The sequence below is a fragment of the Phyllostomus discolor genome, chromosome 3, assembly GCF_004126475.2.
Source record: "Phyllostomus discolor isolate MPI-MPIP mPhyDis1 chromosome 3, mPhyDis1.pri.v3, whole genome shotgun sequence".
Lineage (NCBI taxonomy): Eukaryota > Metazoa > Chordata > Mammalia > Chiroptera > Phyllostomidae > Phyllostomus > Phyllostomus discolor.
Genome location: NC_040905.2, coordinates 41,789,173 through 41,805,951, shown reverse-complemented (window position 1 = coordinate 41,805,951; position 16,779 = coordinate 41,789,173). Strand labels below are relative to the sequence as shown.

At 44.4% G+C, this 16,779-nt stretch overlaps 1 protein-coding gene across 1 annotated transcript in view; it reads right to left on the bottom strand.

Moving 5' to 3' along the window:
- The window catches only part of PIK3R1 (phosphoinositide-3-kinase regulatory subunit 1), an 82,831-nt gene extending 67,336 nt beyond the window's left edge, over positions 1-15,495 (bottom strand). The window contains exons 1-2 of the mRNA XM_028517776.1: positions 15,269-15,495; positions 5,159-5,872 (exon numbers count right to left, since the gene is read on the bottom strand). Coding sequence (XP_028373577.1) covers positions 5,159-5,492 — 334 coding nt within the window. The 5' untranslated portion in view covers positions 5,493-5,872; positions 15,269-15,495. The remainder of the gene's footprint in view (positions 1-5,158; positions 5,873-15,268) is intronic.
- Positions 15,496-16,779: the final 1,284 nt, after the last annotated feature.

Genomic DNA, 16,779 nt, shown 5'->3' with positions numbered 1-16,779 from the left:
GTTCTGATTAATTTTTCTGGTTGGACAGAAGTTAGGGACAGAGCTCCCAGGCCCCTATTTTCAAATACCCTGAAAACATCTCTGCTTTCTCACAAAGCAGAGCAGTTGTCTGTGTGTGTGGGGGGGGGGCCCACAGCACGAGTTGGCGATGTGACCCCATGACCCCATCATTCGGGGGGGGGGGGGGGGGGGCGCTATAACAACACAATCCTCCAACTTCAGAGCACAGCCTCATTTAAGTAGGGGAAAAGGTGAGAGGAGTTATGACAAGGCATATTCTGAACCAAAGAGAATTCATAAAGGCAGGGGTTTGTGAAGCAAAGCACATTACTTTCACAGACGCCGTTTCTGTGAAGAACAGCGACACATTATGACCATAGGGCCCAGTGAAGATGTGTGATTTGGGAGCAGGTTGCTATCTTCTGTGACCTCTGTCCAGTGTTGCCAATTTATGTGACTTATCACAGCCTTGCTTTCTAGATGGGCAGCAACAACCATGGAGGGACACTCAAATGCTGGGTGTGAAAGACGTAAAATTAACACGGCTGGGGAAACCAGGAAAAGCAAACACAAATTCCATGCTTTTTTCTTTTTCTGTTTAGAAAGAATTTTTATCCAAATTTAAACTAGCTACCCCAAATGCATGCTTTATGTGTGAAACCAGTCAGGACCTGGGTCCCTCTCGTCAAGAGTCAGAAGTGCACACTGGGAGGAGTGTGTGGGTGGGGGATGGAAATGGTTATGAACTCAGATTCTTAAGTGATCTCTGAAGTTAGCAGATTTCAACATTCTAGACAAACTACCATGGTCACAGAATCTCACTGGTCTAAATACTCTGCATTAGCATCACTTTGGTGCAAGGATCTCAAAATGCTGTCCTGAGAAACAGCCCCACAGGACAGCTTACTAATGAAAGGAAGAAACACACTTTAATTCCCCTATGCCTACACCCCTACCTCCTTCATTTAACTCACTTCCTTGTGTGCAAGAGGAAATTCGGAAGGAGGGATGAATGGGGTTATGTGTATATGAATAAATGCCAGAGTCTCAGCAGCCTAATGCAGAAGCTAGGATGCTGTCTTTCAATAGGATGTTTCTCATAAGGGGAAGAAAACACACCCACCAACACCCTTCATCTGCACAAAACACAGAAGAGGTTCTCTCCAAAGAAAGTAAAATGGAGCTTTACTAGTTGTGGAAAAATGAAACGTGACCCTCATATGAAAATTTTAGCTCTATGCATAGGGAAGTCGATAAAAGGAGAGGAAAAGGGCAAAAAACCTGCACCAGAGGAAACTCTCTGACCTTCCTTAACACACATTATACTCACTCTGCTTAAGTAGCGGACAGAATGCACCATTGTCTTAACATACTTTCCCACCAACAGAACTACCTCTTTTAATCACGGGGTAGAAATACAGTTCTGGAGACATACATAGCAGGCAGTGGTCCAGGTCAAGGCTGCAAAGATACGTCAGATGTGAATGATGCAAACAACAAATACACCATGACTTCAAAAACAGAAGCAGGCTATCACGGGCTTGTGTGCATGCCTGCCTGCTCATGACAGACAGTGCATGCGGCTCATTTCCAGGAACACAGGCCTGAAATAGCTAAATGCTGAGCTTCAATAACAAGCATTAATCCACTTGTGGAGAACCTACTGCACTGTTTTAGAAACTCGGGATAGCGGAGTGACAACGGACATCCCTGCCCTCATGGAGCTTGCAGTCTACATAGGAACAGGCAACACACGATTGACATGGTGAATAAATGAATGTTTAGATAATAAACGCTCTGCGAAAGCAGGGCAGGGTGCCACATGAAATAAGGACAGTGGAGCCAGCCTCCACGAGAAAAATTTGGGCAAGGTAGGAAGAGTGGGTTGGGCAAAGGGATGTCTGAGGAAGTGTCCAAGGAGAGGGGATGAAGCACAGCCTTGAGGTGGGAGGGGGCAGGTAAGGGCCTCAGATGGCAAGCTGTCTCTCTGGGGTTAATTTCATTGTGCATCCTTGCTACATAGCACAAAACAGGGATGCAGTCCATTTTTATTAAATTACTTAAATTTCAATAAATACCAGATTACCGAATGAACAAACTGAATCCAAACTATAGGCTAGGGCTTTGTAAGAAAAATGAACGCAAAATGTACTGGTGGAACATATGAGTATATTTTCCTGAGAGGAGCTGTGTATCAGATTCTCAAATGGGCTTTTCTGGCTCTCTCCCAGGCTCCCCCAAAGTTACGCATCCCAGGGTTATTTCCAGGAACATACAAGGAAAGTGGAAAAGTAGGTTATATAAGGAGGAATCCTTCACACAGAATTTACTTTTGGCCAGAGTCTCACGATGACTTCCTTTTAAAAACACAGAAGGCAGCAGGCAGAAGGAACAAGGTGCACACGATCAGTAGGCAGGCAGGTCCCAGCACTGCTTCACCCAGACCCATGGGTGGGGGGATGCCAACAGTCTACAGGACACTATCTCAACGAGAGACCTGCAGGTAGTCCGCAGACCTCAGAGGTCAGCTCCTAATAAGACGAAGGCAGGCAAACACGAAAAACAGGCTAAGTCATGTGGGGGAGTAAAAGGAGAAAAAGGCCAAAGAATTCAGTTACAATAGGAGAAAAGAACTACCCCTTCTTGCCCTCATACATGTTGTCATTACAAAGGCTTTTCAAATAAATACAAGCTTAGAAAAAAGAAATCAGAGACCTATAGGTTTTAACTTCTAAATTTCTCCTTACAACTACTTTCCATATCAATTTGACATGTAACTAGTAGGAGCTACCAAATTCTCATTTCCTAGGAATTGTATTTAAATGAGAATACAAGATTATGCCTTGGCTGGTGTGGCTCAGTGAACTGAGGGCCAGTCTGTGAACCAAAGTGTCGCCGGTTTGATTTTCAGTCAGGACACACACCTGGGTTGCAGGCCAGGTCCCCAGTAGGGGGCGTGTGAGAGGCAACCACACATTGATATTTCTCTACCTCTCTTTCTCCCTTCCCCTTCTCTTTTAAAAATAAATACATAAAATCTTTTTTAAAAGATAAATAAAAAATAAACGCTGCTTTAAAAAACATAAATGAGAACACAAGGTTAACATTTCTGGAAAATCCAATGTTTAGTTCTGCGTTCCCCCACCGACACCTCCAACACTGTCTTTTCAACCTCTAAGTTATTCTTACTTTCTTCTTTATATCCAGGTGTGTTCTTTCTAAGCCTTTAATGCACATTATCATGGGTCTCTTTCTTAAAATCTGCTAAAAGTTTTCATGTTACTCTACATTTCTGTGATTAAAAAATTTTTTAAGTTGTTAAAAATTTCAATTGTCACATTGAATGAGAAAGAAAGTACTATAAAGGAGTTTAAGATCTAATAAGATTCTTGTTAAAAAAAAAAAAGACTTGTGTTCCTGTATAATATACCCAAAAGCAGTTATCAAATGTAATTTTGTTTAAAAGTTATTTTTAGCCCTGGCTGGCGTAGCTCAGTGGATTGAGCGTGGGCTTCGAACCAAAGTGTCACAGGTTCGATTCCCAGTCAGGGCACATGCCTGGGTTGCAGGCCATGGCCCCCAGCAACCGCACATTGATGTTTCTCTCTCTTTTTCTCCCTCCCTTCCCTCTCTAAAAAAATAAATAAAATCTTAAAAAAAAGTCATTTTTATAAAATCTTTTTGTCGCTAATATTGACAATATCTCTTTCCACCTTTTAAACAATCTTCTCTAATCCAATTCAGATATATTTTATGTTCTGTAATCTCTTGTATTCTGGGATAAATTAAATCATTTTTCCTTTTGAATTAACCTACTTATTTATGAAGATGTGTTTCTAACTTACAAAACAAAAGGTCAAATTAAAAATATGTATTTTGGTGGGGAAAAAACTATGTATATACCTTTGATTTGTTAAGTGAAATTATGCAAAACACAGCAGTTGATGAAATGTGTGTATGCACCAAGATTTTAACTCACCTGAAAAAAATTAAATTTTGCTTTTGAACTGTACAGTAAAACACACGTGGACATTACTGCCAGGGACTTTCATGAAACCAGTATCTCTTTTCAGTCGGGTGGCAGAGGGAAATGCACTTTCCTTCAGGCATCCTTAGTAAATTCTTTGACTTTTACAAAATATTCCCAATCCCAGTATTACTCTACACTAAAAGGCAGCTATTTCCCCTTATTTTCTGCTTCTTATTCTCACTGCCTCATTAATTTTTGCTAGAATAAGCTAACATTAAAGAAAACATAATACTGTCGGAATCTCTTCCAGAAACACATTGCGATGCCCCAGTCAGTTCTAGTCAACACATAACCACTGCCACTGAGTCCACCTGGTTTAAACATACCTTTCCATACCTATCTCAGTCTCAGAGGGCAAAACGATTACACAAGGGCAAAAAAATGCTTGAAATTTACCCTTGGGGAAATGAACTGACAAAGCTGACAACGGCAAAGCTGAGTACAAGGCTTGTCTCTGTGTGAAACTGAGCAGACAAAAGAAATCCTTAAATGAACAGCTGTGCACAAATCTCAAATGTGGACCATCTCCAACAATAAGGAGTGGTTTTCGAATCAAGGTGGTTTCCATTTAAGAAAAGTATTCGGTTATCTTTTCTCTCATGAAGGCCAGGCGCACTCTAGGCACTGATGTTCCATCTGACACTGCCCACGAACGGAGAGAAGTCCCTCCACTTGTACACTAACTGGGGGATTGGGTTTCAGCTGCAGGCACTGTGTTCCTGGAGAGGAAACCGAGGGCGGACACCAGGTTATAAAAACAACGGTTTCTTCTCCCCTGAGTTCTGTGGTCATTTTATTACTCTCTACATTTTTCCATACAGATCACATTAATGTTAAATATACTTATATTAGACTTACCCTCTATTTTCCTAAAAATGATTACTGAAACATACTACCATTTATAAGAATAAGAAAGCAGTAAGTATTTAATTCAATGACAACTACAAGAGCAGTGTTTAAAGACACTCACTAAACAGGTTCTCAGATACCATCTGCCTAGAACTAAACCCTCACCTCACAAACACAATTTCTAGTTAGGCACCATACAGAAGTTCAGGTAAAGTTGTCGAAACTTCTGCCCAGAGTATTTCAGTGCAACCCATTAAGCAATCCCTCATCAATACTGACCTTGCTGCTCACTTTCTGTTTCAGTTTTCGAAGAACCTGGTGCAACAGGAAGGGGTCGAGGTGGCCGGGGCTTTGGGGTGGGAGGTGAGATTTTTTTCCTTCCAATATATTCTACATAAGTTCCTGGAAAGTCCCCTCTCTCCCCTGTGGTTTCATTGTAGCCATTTAACCAGCCAATTTCTTCTGGCCTGGCTTCCTGTCCATCACTGAATCCGAGAGCTAGTAAGGACCCCTTATTCACCGTCAATATATCACCCAAGTGCAAGTCAATATCTTCTTCTCGTTCCTTTTTATAGTCATACAGTGCTCTGTACTGGTACGCCTCGGCACTCATGCTTGCAAACCTGTGACCATGCGACAGGTGAGGCTGTTCCACACTGCAGGCTTGTTTACGCTTCTATGGAACGTGAACTCAGAGAGTGTGTTAAGATTCCTAGTATGTGTCCAGCAGAGGACAAAAGACAACTCTCCAAAGGTTTAAGAGAGGTGACTGGCCATTGGCTGTCCATCTGTCCTCCATCAATGGTGCGACTGAAGACAGGGCTCCGCTCCCTCTGCAGTCCACAGTTCTCGCACCCGCTTCCTTTTCAGCAACTCGCCAACCCCAGGGCTGCAGGCTGACTCTCCAGGCGAGGCCCAATCCTTTCTGACACACTTGTCACACTGTCCATCTGTCGTCTGATTTCACTGTTGCACTCGATGCGCGAGCTTCACCTAGCAAAGGGAAAACAAGACTTATGAATGAGTATCGCACTTTGCCATCTGTGTGAATTTGAATTTCTACTTCCATTCAGCCAGTACTTAATCAGTCTGGCAGTTGTACACGGGCCAGCATGCTACTGTTTGACAGCATATCGACAACAAGGATTAGTGAGACGGTCCCTGCCTTCCTAGCGCACTAGGCAGGGGTGGAAATAGTGCTGGCGTGTGGCAATGTCACACCAAAGATAAGACTGGTTGGTACACAAGGAAACAGCACACAAGAACATTAGGTTAATACCAGAAAACAGCAGAGACGAAACGCTGCGGAGTTCAGAGGAGGGAGAGACAACATCTAACAGCAGGGACCTGAAGACAGAATGGAATGTGTGGCATGACCTTAGACACAGGTGTGACTAAGCAAATATCACATTTGGGAAAGAGCGAGAACAGGGAACCTAAACGTCGAGACGCAAAGAGGGAGCCTCGTTGACTTCTGAGAAAGCAGGCTTCAGTCTGTTAGTGTTGAGGAGAGTGACGAGAACTCAAGGAGTTAAGGAACTGAAGAGGAAGTAGAGCCGGTGGCTGCAGATTACTCTATGAAGATAGTTTAGTGGAGGGAGAAATGGGAAATGAAAGTTTTTTTTTTCTTTTTCTTTTTCTAACACAGTGGAGACAGAGGAATTAGAGTCAAAGATTCTCTAAGTTAGTGAGTTAGTAAGTTCACGTTGGGCTGCCAATACAAAAGTGTGCACACGTAGACATTTTGCACTCCATTCATTTTTCAGCATTATCTTTATTATAAAGAGTCAAAGCAACCTAAAGGTTTCAGTTAAGCTGGCTGAATAATAAAGCAATAAAATCAATAGCCACACAATTTCTGTGTGCTGTATCAAAGAGAGCTTGCATAAGTTTTACAGCGTGGAACACTTTGGAAATTTAATATTATAGGCACTCTTCAGTGTAGGCATCTTAAGAAGCAAAATCTAATCACAGAGTAATTGTTATGTTGGCATTCAGAAGTGTAAAGTATTCAACTTTACATGGCTAAAGCCTCTTAGCTGTAATATAATAACACTCGTAGGAGAGTTACATATTAAAAGAAGCAAAACAAACACTGGAAATCTTTGTGTAGCAAGAATATTCATTTGGGTTAGTATTCTACTTTGTATTTCAGTTGTCAGAGAAAAAAATTAAAGCAACCAGCAGAGTGGATGAAGAAAATAAACTATATTATGTTTGAAGACAGCCTCTCTTTTTTCTAGATCCAGAATCAAATTAAATATTCACTGCATAAATTCACACAAAAATGTAGACTTAGCAAATCTCATTTTTAGTACAAATGTACTCTGTACAAATGAGACACAGAGCTCTAAAGAATATAAAAATTTACATATCTGTAAATGCCTGGAAACCAGGCAACATGCCCAAGAATAATGCAATTCCTCTAAATCTGCCTTGAAATTTTTGTTAGCTTTTCCAGGCAGTGTATGTCTTTTTGGAGGAAGAAAAAAAAAATCCTCAACCAGTAGGCTGGTAGATCTTTCTTCCAACTGCTGTCTATGGCTTCCTCTATTTCAATAACCCAGTGGGCCAGTTTGGTGAGATTCTTAACAGAATTTCAGCAATCACCAAGCCTCTGCTCACCACATACCTATGTAGCTACCCATGTTCCTCACCAGGGGACACTGTAGTAAGAAAGGCTCTGTGTCTGGTGAAGATATTACAAACCTGAAAACTGTGCTTAAGTTGGCCTGAGGCTAAATTTGTTCGAAGACAAAAATAACCCTGAGGAACCTTCTGGCTTTAATGAGGCCACACTCTAAGAGTAGCAATCTCTGCCATATGTGCCAGAGACCCCCCGAATGTCTCTACAAATTCCCCCTCCCTCACCACTTGCAAAAAGAAGCCTAGCAGGCTGTGTAAGATAAATCCTGTTCAGAGCCCTGGGTCCTCATCTGATAAAAAGAACCCCAGATCTCCTGTGACTCTAGGACTGAAGGCTGAACACACCATTCCTATCTTCTGGGACTTCACCATCAAGGCCAGGGAGATCAATCAAAACAATTCAAGATCGGCCAGGATTCAGTGCCAAATAAGTGGCTGGAGAGCAATGTTATAAAAGAAGAGGGAGAGTTGACTAGTCACTTGGGCGACGACTGGATAGTGTCCTAGGGCGAGGTACACAGTGTCCTTGGCTAAGAAGAGGCAGGCACCGCTGTCCTACTACACACTGCACACTTGCTCCTGACCACCAGGCCCATTTAAACAATCGTTGTTGTCGCTGTGGTCACCACCTGATACTGGGGAGCTGTTCAGTCATCATCTAATATTTGTTGGGAGCCATATGTGTATTAACACATTCAATACAATACAATTAACACATTCAACAGCAAGATAATCACAAGGCAGGTACTATCCATAACTCTTACTTTAAATGGGAGGAACTGAGGTGCAAAGAATTTAGTGTCTTGGCCATGATAACACTGAGCAATTGGCAGAGGGAACCAGGATTCAGATCTGGGCAGTCTGGCCCCAGAGCCACCACTTTTACCACCACTGGAATCTACTGCCCAAACTCAACTTGCTTCGATGCCCAAGGACAGCCCAGATACGTTCATGGGGTCAACAATGCAGATTCCTTGCCCACACACTCTGACCTCTTGTTTTTTACTCTCTGTGACAGCAGCCTTACTGCTTGTGTGTGTGGCTCTTTTGCAAACACACCTGCATAAAAAGAAGCCATTATAACTCAGCAGCAGTTCAGTCAAGTCCAAGACCCAGCATTTAGGGCCATGCAAATTTCCTTCCAAAGAGACTTCATTAAAATGCGTGGTTGCCAAAGAAGTCCATAAACTAGTGAATAAAAGAATACGGGCACATCACTTCTGGAAGGCTGCCCACTTCTGGAATCCTGCCCATTTCTGCTCTGTGAGCTTAAGCTTCTGCCACCTGTATCCCTGTCGGCATCTGTGACCCCTGTGGCCATCCCAGGCTCCGCACTGCACAATTTCTAAAAACTCAGTTTCCCCTTAGGGGGATATGTGAAGTATCAATCCACAGTCACAAGGGCGATCACATCTGGAGGCCTGACAAGTTCCCTGTTCTCTCGCCCTCCAGTTCTCCGCAGGAATGCAGAAGGCTCAGCAGCCTGAGGCACTGGCAACAACTGTGTCATCCTCCAGAGATCAGTGGAGCCCTAAGCAGTCAGATCTGCGGCTTCTGTGTTGCCCAGATCCACAAGATTTCACCTCCAGTCTCCTTGGCTACACACAACTGTTTGTTGAACTATCTCCACCCGGCACTAGCATAATTATTCACAAAGTAAAGGTTTTTTATATGTGGACAATACCCACCATCCATAAGTTAATGTTTTCAAATAAACAAGGTGATGTTATGATATCTACTCTCCAAGCTAATGCATATGTATGTTGCTATAACAAAAGGTATAAAAGAATCTTACAAATAACAAATTAACTTATTCTTATATTACATCACATAAACAGTTCAAACTTTCCTTTAAGGGAATGATTTTGCTCCAGTCTTTTAATTCTTTTAAAGACTACACACAATACTGTTAATTGGAAGTATATTTCCTCGCTCTGCTAAGATACTGAGCAATTCTCATTCTGTTTCTCAAAATCAATGTTGTTTCTGATGCCTGACAAGAAGCAACCATGACTTCTTAATGTACAACTGCTTGAAAGTAAAATTTCAATTTAACCCTATAACCTACAGGGATTTTGGCAAAGAACTAAACCACATTCCTTGACAAGTCCTTCGATTTTGTTAACTTACTCATTCCCCTTTTGCAAAGGACAGGGATGTAGCAAACTTGGTGAGAGGCAGGAATAAAGGATATTTTTAAATCACTTTAAATAAATCAAGACTATATCCTGATCATATGATCCTATCCTGCGATAAAATTAGCAGTTTGGCGCCGGGTCTCAGCACAAAATGGGTCTGCAATCCAGATGCAAAGGCTGTGGAGGGGTTCCTGGGCCCTGGCCTCATCTCCCTGCATCCCATCTCTCCCTCCTCAGCGTGCTACTTCTGAGTGCAGGGCAAGCTCCCCACTTAAGTTCACAGTCTTTTTTTTTTTTAAGATTTTATGTATTTATTTTTAGGGATGGGGAAAAGGCAGGGGAAAGGGAAACATCAATGTGTGGTTGCCTCTCATGCACCCCTACTGGGGACCTGGCCCACAACACAGACATGCGCCATGACTGGGAATCAAACCAGTGACCCTTTGGTTCACAGGCCAGCACTCAATCCACTGAGCCACACCAGCCAGGGCTGAAATTCACACAGTCTTTAAAAAATAAAAATCAGTATTTAGAAATCTTTCCACTTTTCAGATATGTCCTAAAAATCATAAAAATCAAACTGAACCAAAGTCAAAATTTCCAAGTAAACAATAACTTTCAACTTAAAATGAAGCATTCTGGATAAATTTTATGGCATATGAATTTTACCTTAATTAAGACAAAATTTAAAAGATGGGATCAGATTAATCCTGAAGTCACAGTCATCAAGTATCTCCACCGATTTTCAAACCAACCAGAACGTGCTGCCACCTGCCATGCTCAGGGCTGAGTTTGCACTGTGGGGAAGCAGGGTGTCCAGGTCAGGACTCCTGCCTGCAAGCCTTTTTGGGGGTGGGGGCCCAGGACAAACCCAGGTGAAACAACGAGGAAGGTTAAGGCGGAAAGACTATCCAGAAAGCAAAGTGAAGGCCTGGCGCCACAGCCTGCAGCAGGGGCAGAGGGAGAGACCCAGGCTCAGCTGGAGGCAGCTCTTAAGCTCAGAGGTCATCACCTGGAGGCAAGAAGAAAGGCTGATGCAGGCACTCAGGCTGCAGCTTCCCAGGCCTGAGAGGGCCTGAGAATATTGTACCACCCAGGAATGGCCATCAGGCTGACCATTCCGGCTCTTTGCACCATAACCGAAAAGAGGCCCTGAGGAGGCGCCACGGAACCAGAGGGCTGAAGTACACAATCTAATTCCCTCCTCTTGTTAACAAACAAAGCACTAAGCTTTAGACTCAGCAGCTGTTCCCGTCAGTGCCTTGATTTGCAAATTTGAGCAAGTTACTTAAACCTCTGTGTGGCATAATTTTAGTATCTTTGAGGTAGATACAAAAAAAGCAAGCCTATAGCTCATAGGGTTATTATGAAGATTAAATTAAATTGCATATATAAAGCACTGAGCTTCATGCTTGATAGTGAGAGCCTAATAATTAAAACTGACACAGTGCTTACCATGAGCCAGGCTTAGTACTTACAAGTTTTGTGCCTACCCAACTCATTTAATCCTTACAGACACCATAGGTACAATTATTGTCCCCATTTCACAGATGAGAAAACAAGCAGGGAAGTTAATTTGCCCAAAGTTACATAACTAGTAACTGGCAGCTATGGTATTATTACTATTGCTATTACTGTTAGTAATAGTATTGAATGAGCCATTTATACGATTCCTATTTAAAAACAGGAACATTTGCCAGGAATTTTCTTTTGGGTTGCCCCTAAATGCTGCAAACTGTTCTACAGGAGTCCTGAAGCTAGCCACAATAAAGCTCTCTGCTGTTCCCTTAACTCCTCAGAGTAAACAGATACACACAGGTAGATAAAGGCTGCATGTGGACTTTGCCCATCTAGTCGTCTGCCCGTCTGCTCTGCCTCTCTGCAAAGGTCAGAGCAGAGGAGACTCAGGAGGCAGCAAGGGTGTGTGGGCATGTGTGTCAGGTAGTGGGTGGAGTTAGGGGACAACACTGTGCTCCAACAGGGTTTGATTGCACTCACTAGCTGTCTGGAAAAGATGAGAGCACAAATGCAATCTTCCAGGGACTGAAGGCAGCAGAGTCCTCATGTTACAGCCCCACCTCTGGGGGCTGAGCCCTGAGTCTAGACCACTGGGGGTCCAGTGAGGGGGCAAAGGGCAAGGCACAATGGCCCCGGCACCTGGCTTTATAAAGTACTCCACCCACTGGTGGAGTCTCCTTACATTTTGGCCAGATTTCTCTGACTTAAATAATAGGGGGAGGAGGAGGGGTTCGTTAACCTGAAAACTATTTTGACTACAGGTGCCTGTAGGTATGTATTTGATTTACCTTAAGAAAAACAATGCTGGGAAGATTTTAAAAATCTCCAAAGACGTTTTTATAGTAGGATATTTTAAAAGCAAAATCTATACTACATTCATTTTACCATTTAAAAAAAAAAACTAACATAAGCCAAACAGACAAGTTTATGCGTAATTACAGTCTATTTTTCAGCTCGTCTGGTATAATATACATGAAAAGGCTTTTAATTGCCACACTTTTTGGCAACTTATTCCAATAAGAGCATTGGCAGAATTGTGGCAAGTAATCACATTAGGGGGTATAGGTGAAGGAGATAGGGGTTAAAAAGGCAGTAAATAATATAAATATTTTAAAAACTAATTACAGGCTAAGTTTTGGGTTTAAAAATGTTATATAATTTATATTATGCCTTCTAAGGTAAAAACTAATTGATAACCCCTTCCTTCTCTTAATAAGTAACTTTATCACCTTCTTAGGGCTTCCCTGAGATGCTCCATTCCCTTGCCTTCACTGGCCAATCCCTGTGCCCTCCAGAAAAGGGAGATCTGTGAGGAACCTCTCTAAAATGTACAGTATACTGAAAACAGTACTTCCCATTTTGTCTGCATTGTGTATGCCTCAGATGTGAGAATTAAAAGCAAAACCCCAAATGCAAACATTATCTCAACTTTCTACAGTCTACCTGGCCACAAAATGTTTTTCAATCTGTTCATGCACCATCTCTTTAGTCAATAAAATACACTTTGCAAATTACAAGATGCAAGCACAATAAAAGCTAACCTAGAATTGTTCCTATTTCAATGAACAATCTTACAGAATAGGGCTTTTTAGAATATTCCCCTCAACTACCGAAGGAAAAAAATTTCAACCAACATACTAACCTAAAACTTACATGGCATTCATGGAAAAGTTTAATTGGAGGTTTGGCCAACACTTTTAACACAAAATTTGGGTAAGTGCAGTAGGTTTGCACTTGAGACACAAAACTCTTCTAAAATCAGCTGTCCAATGGATGATCCCAGCAGTTAAATGCACACTCCCTCAACCACTGTCAATAACCAAAATATGTATTACCTATAATTTACTGTATACACTTCTGTTTCCCCAAACCAACCTTATGCTGTGGGGATTTCCTGATCTTAATAAATTTCAATTTCAAGGAATAGCTAATGGTAGACGATAAATCAATGGGAAGTGAAATGCTTTTTTCACATTGGCTGTCATCATCACAGATGTGAAAAGACACAGTGATCTCATCATTTTACAAAAGTAGATAAAACAGCAGATAACAGTGTGTATGTACATTGCAGAGTTCTGTTATGCAACTGGCAAGAACAGGCCCCAAATCAAGATGAAAGTTTAAAAAAGCAAATGCACGTAACACTTTGAAAACCAGTATCAGATACCTAAAACTTTCTTCCAACCATAAAAACCTATACACTTCAACAGAAAAGGTACGACTCTTTACTACCTACCAGCAACTGGCATATAAAAGCAGAGGCAGCCAGCACTGGCATGACCCAACTTCTGCAAGGCAGGCAGCCTCCTCCACTGGCCTTCCCAGTTTGAACTTTGATTTTGAACCAAACACACCTTCCCAAACTTCAAAAGGACCTCCCCTCAAAATCACTCTTAGGGTATTTTCTTTGTAGTGATTGAAATATTTGCTTCCCAAAGTTTAAGCAACTTTTGTTCCTAAAACACCCATCATCTTCTGCTTTTAAACTGATTATTTCAAGAACAGTGAAATCTGTCAAAAAAATTATAGCTGGGGACAGAGGGTGCTTTTAATGTTCTTTTCAACAATAAAAGATGTTTGTAGGTTTGTAGGTTTGCAAAAGTCACCAAAGTCCCAATGATATTACACCTTGAAGATGCATTACTGATAGCCTGCCTCAGAAATGAACCTGTTTACCTACTCCAACTTTTCCTAGCTAATATCTCCCTGTCTTAAAAGTTGTCAAAATGAAACACAAGGTAATGAAATATTCAAATACAACTGCACCTTAAGCCCGAGTCAATAAGCTTTGTGAATGTCCCGCCTAACAACTTAAACTTGAAATGACACACTGAAATGACAATCTCATGCTGCATTCAAAACCCGGAACTGCTTTATCCATTCGTACTTCGTACTGACAAAGAGGAAAAGGAAAGAAAAAAATCCTATGGCTTCTAAAGTCCTAAACCCCACCTCCCAAAAGAGTGAACTCACACTCAGGTGCCAAGAGCGCTGCAGCTCCACCAGGATTCACGTTGAAAGTGGGACCTTTTCGATATTAAGAGCGCCCAGAGAAGCATAAGAATGTCCCCCAATTCAGTTCACGCACATTCTGCATTCAACATGTAACAGCCATTCTATTTACACCCTTACATTTCATGCTCCAATTCTGGTTACCAAAGTACATTTCTGGACTGGAGTGGTTGGCCTGAGCTTTTCAGTTCTCTTTGTCTGGTGATCTGCTGGGCAGTTTCTGCCCATGGGAAGTGAGTGTTAGAGCTGTGGTTTCCAAACTGTTCCCCACGATATTTTAGCTCGGGCTTGCATGCTCTCGGGCTTGCATGCTCTCAGGCTTGCATGCTCTCTTGCTCTCCCTAACCGGCTCCATATTGCTGAGCAAGTCCCTCCAGTCTCGCCCCGCGCTACAAAAAGCTGGATTTCCGGCTGTTCCAAGACCACATTAAACGTGTCTCCAACAACCTGCCCAGGCCCGGCCGGCACTAGACACTTGAGTTGGGGCCCCAGCGATCAGCCGCCCCGAGGCGCACTTCCTCCACCCCGGAAGAGGAGGGAGGCAAACTTCGGAGAGGTGGGGGTGGCTGGTTGTGAGCTCTAGGGACCACCACCGCCCTGCCCGCCAGGGGAAGGGCCGGAGTAGCGACCCTGGTTGCAGCTGAGGGCGCGGAGGAAGGCAACGCTCCCTCCCTCGCGCTAGCGCAAAGGCAGCGGTCAGGGAGCTCTCCTCTGGTGAAGGACCCCGGAAAACTGCATAAAGACGACAGTGAGGAACCTCAGAAATGTGCGGGGACTGAACGGTGGGGGAAAGCCGGAGGTTTCCTGTAACTCCAAGGACGGATGCGCCCGGCAGCGTGCAGACCCAGCTCGAAAGGACCGGCAAACAGAAGCCAGAACGTTGGCCACGAGCCGGGCCCAGGGCAGGCGGGAGATGCCGGCGGCGGCGAGGAAGACGGGCGACCCACTGCTTTCCTCCCGCTCAGCTCCGCTGAAGAAGCCGCTGCTGGTGACAGGAAGAGAGGCGACAGCCGCGCGCGCACGCACAGCCTCCCCCTCCCGAGCACACACACCCGGACCCGCTGCCACCGCCTACCTCCCCCGCTGGCCGGCTTCCTTCCTCTCCCTGGCCGGGGCTGCAGTGGCGGCCTCCTGCACACACGGCTCTGACACGCCTCTGACCCGGCTCCGACCCACCGACGTTCCCGATCCGAGTTCTCGGTCTCCAACCCGCTCGCCAGCCGCTGCAGCCACCGCTTCCTCTAACTCCGCTCCAGCTGCTCGCGACTCCTCTCCGTCAGCTCGCAGCTCCGGCGCCCAGCTCTGTCCCCGCCTTCGGTCCAGCCCCGTGCGCCCCGCCCCCGAGCCCGCGCCAACCAGCGCCCGAGTCTCCGCCCCCCTCTCCTGGCGCCGCGCCCTCCACTGCTGCCATTCTCAGAGCCCGGCTCCCAACCCGGCAGCCAGGAGGCGGAGCTCCACCCCTGCGGACCCTTCCTGTAGCCCAGCTAGCCAGTGGCCCTGTTCGCCTTCCGCCCCCTCCACGGGGATGCCCTGGCCGCTGGAACGTGCGTTACCTCCACTGTGGATCGCTCTGGGTTTGAGTCCTCTGGGATGGCCAGGCTGCTGTTCACCTATGGTGGAGCCAGGTCGCCTGCTGGGTGTCTCCCAGACCAGAGACAGTGGGGTTGGAGGAGGTCGAGAACAAGTTCAGACTTAGAGGTTGCGTCTCCAATCTGAGTGTCTTGAAACAAACCCCAGCCTCTTTCGAGCTTCCAGCCCCCCAGCACAGTGGCTGGGAGGACACAGATTCCAGAGCTCGCCAAAGCCCGGAGGCCCTGCAATTCCTAGCCTCGCCAGCACAGCCTCTGTCTCGAGTGAGCGGAAAAACCACGCCACCCCGCGCGGTTCCTGGGGGTGAAGGAGGGGTGAAAGGGTGAACCGGAGGGACGAGTGCCCGCAGCCTGCTGTGAAACCAAGAGCCTGGCACCGCCGCCACCGGGAGCCAGGCGGGTCCGCGAAAAGAGAGTTTTATAAGGGCGCACGCTGGCTGATCCCTTCCAGTCCTGAGATGACGGAGCAAATGTAGGTCGCTCAGGCAGACTGGAGCCCTTTAGTTGTTTATAGGGTCAGCTGAGGAAGCTCACGTGAATTATATTGTCCCACAAATCTGTTACCTTTCAAAGGCAGATTCTTTAACTAATAATCATTACTTAAGTTGACCCCCCAAAAACCTGATTTTGGTTCAGACCTTCCACTGACAAGTAAGATGGGATGCCAGCACCTTATGTTCCGCTCTTTTCCTTTAAATCATGTAAGAGTCGCTTTTTAACAAGCTCTTTCCAGATTCCTCCTTCTGCAGTTTTGAGATCTGTCCTCGCCCAGCCTGCTTGCACCAATGCCCTTTTTACAGCTCTTTCCCAATTTCCTTGCGAGAATATTACTTTCTTTTTTTTTTAAACCAAGCACTTAGACTTTTGTCAAACTTTGAGTTTGGTGGTTTATTCCAGTGGACGATGGAAGCAGAAGAAAGAACATTCTGAAATGTATTGACTGTCATTAGAAAACATAGTAATCATTTTTAAAGGTGACTCACATTCTAATGGAAAA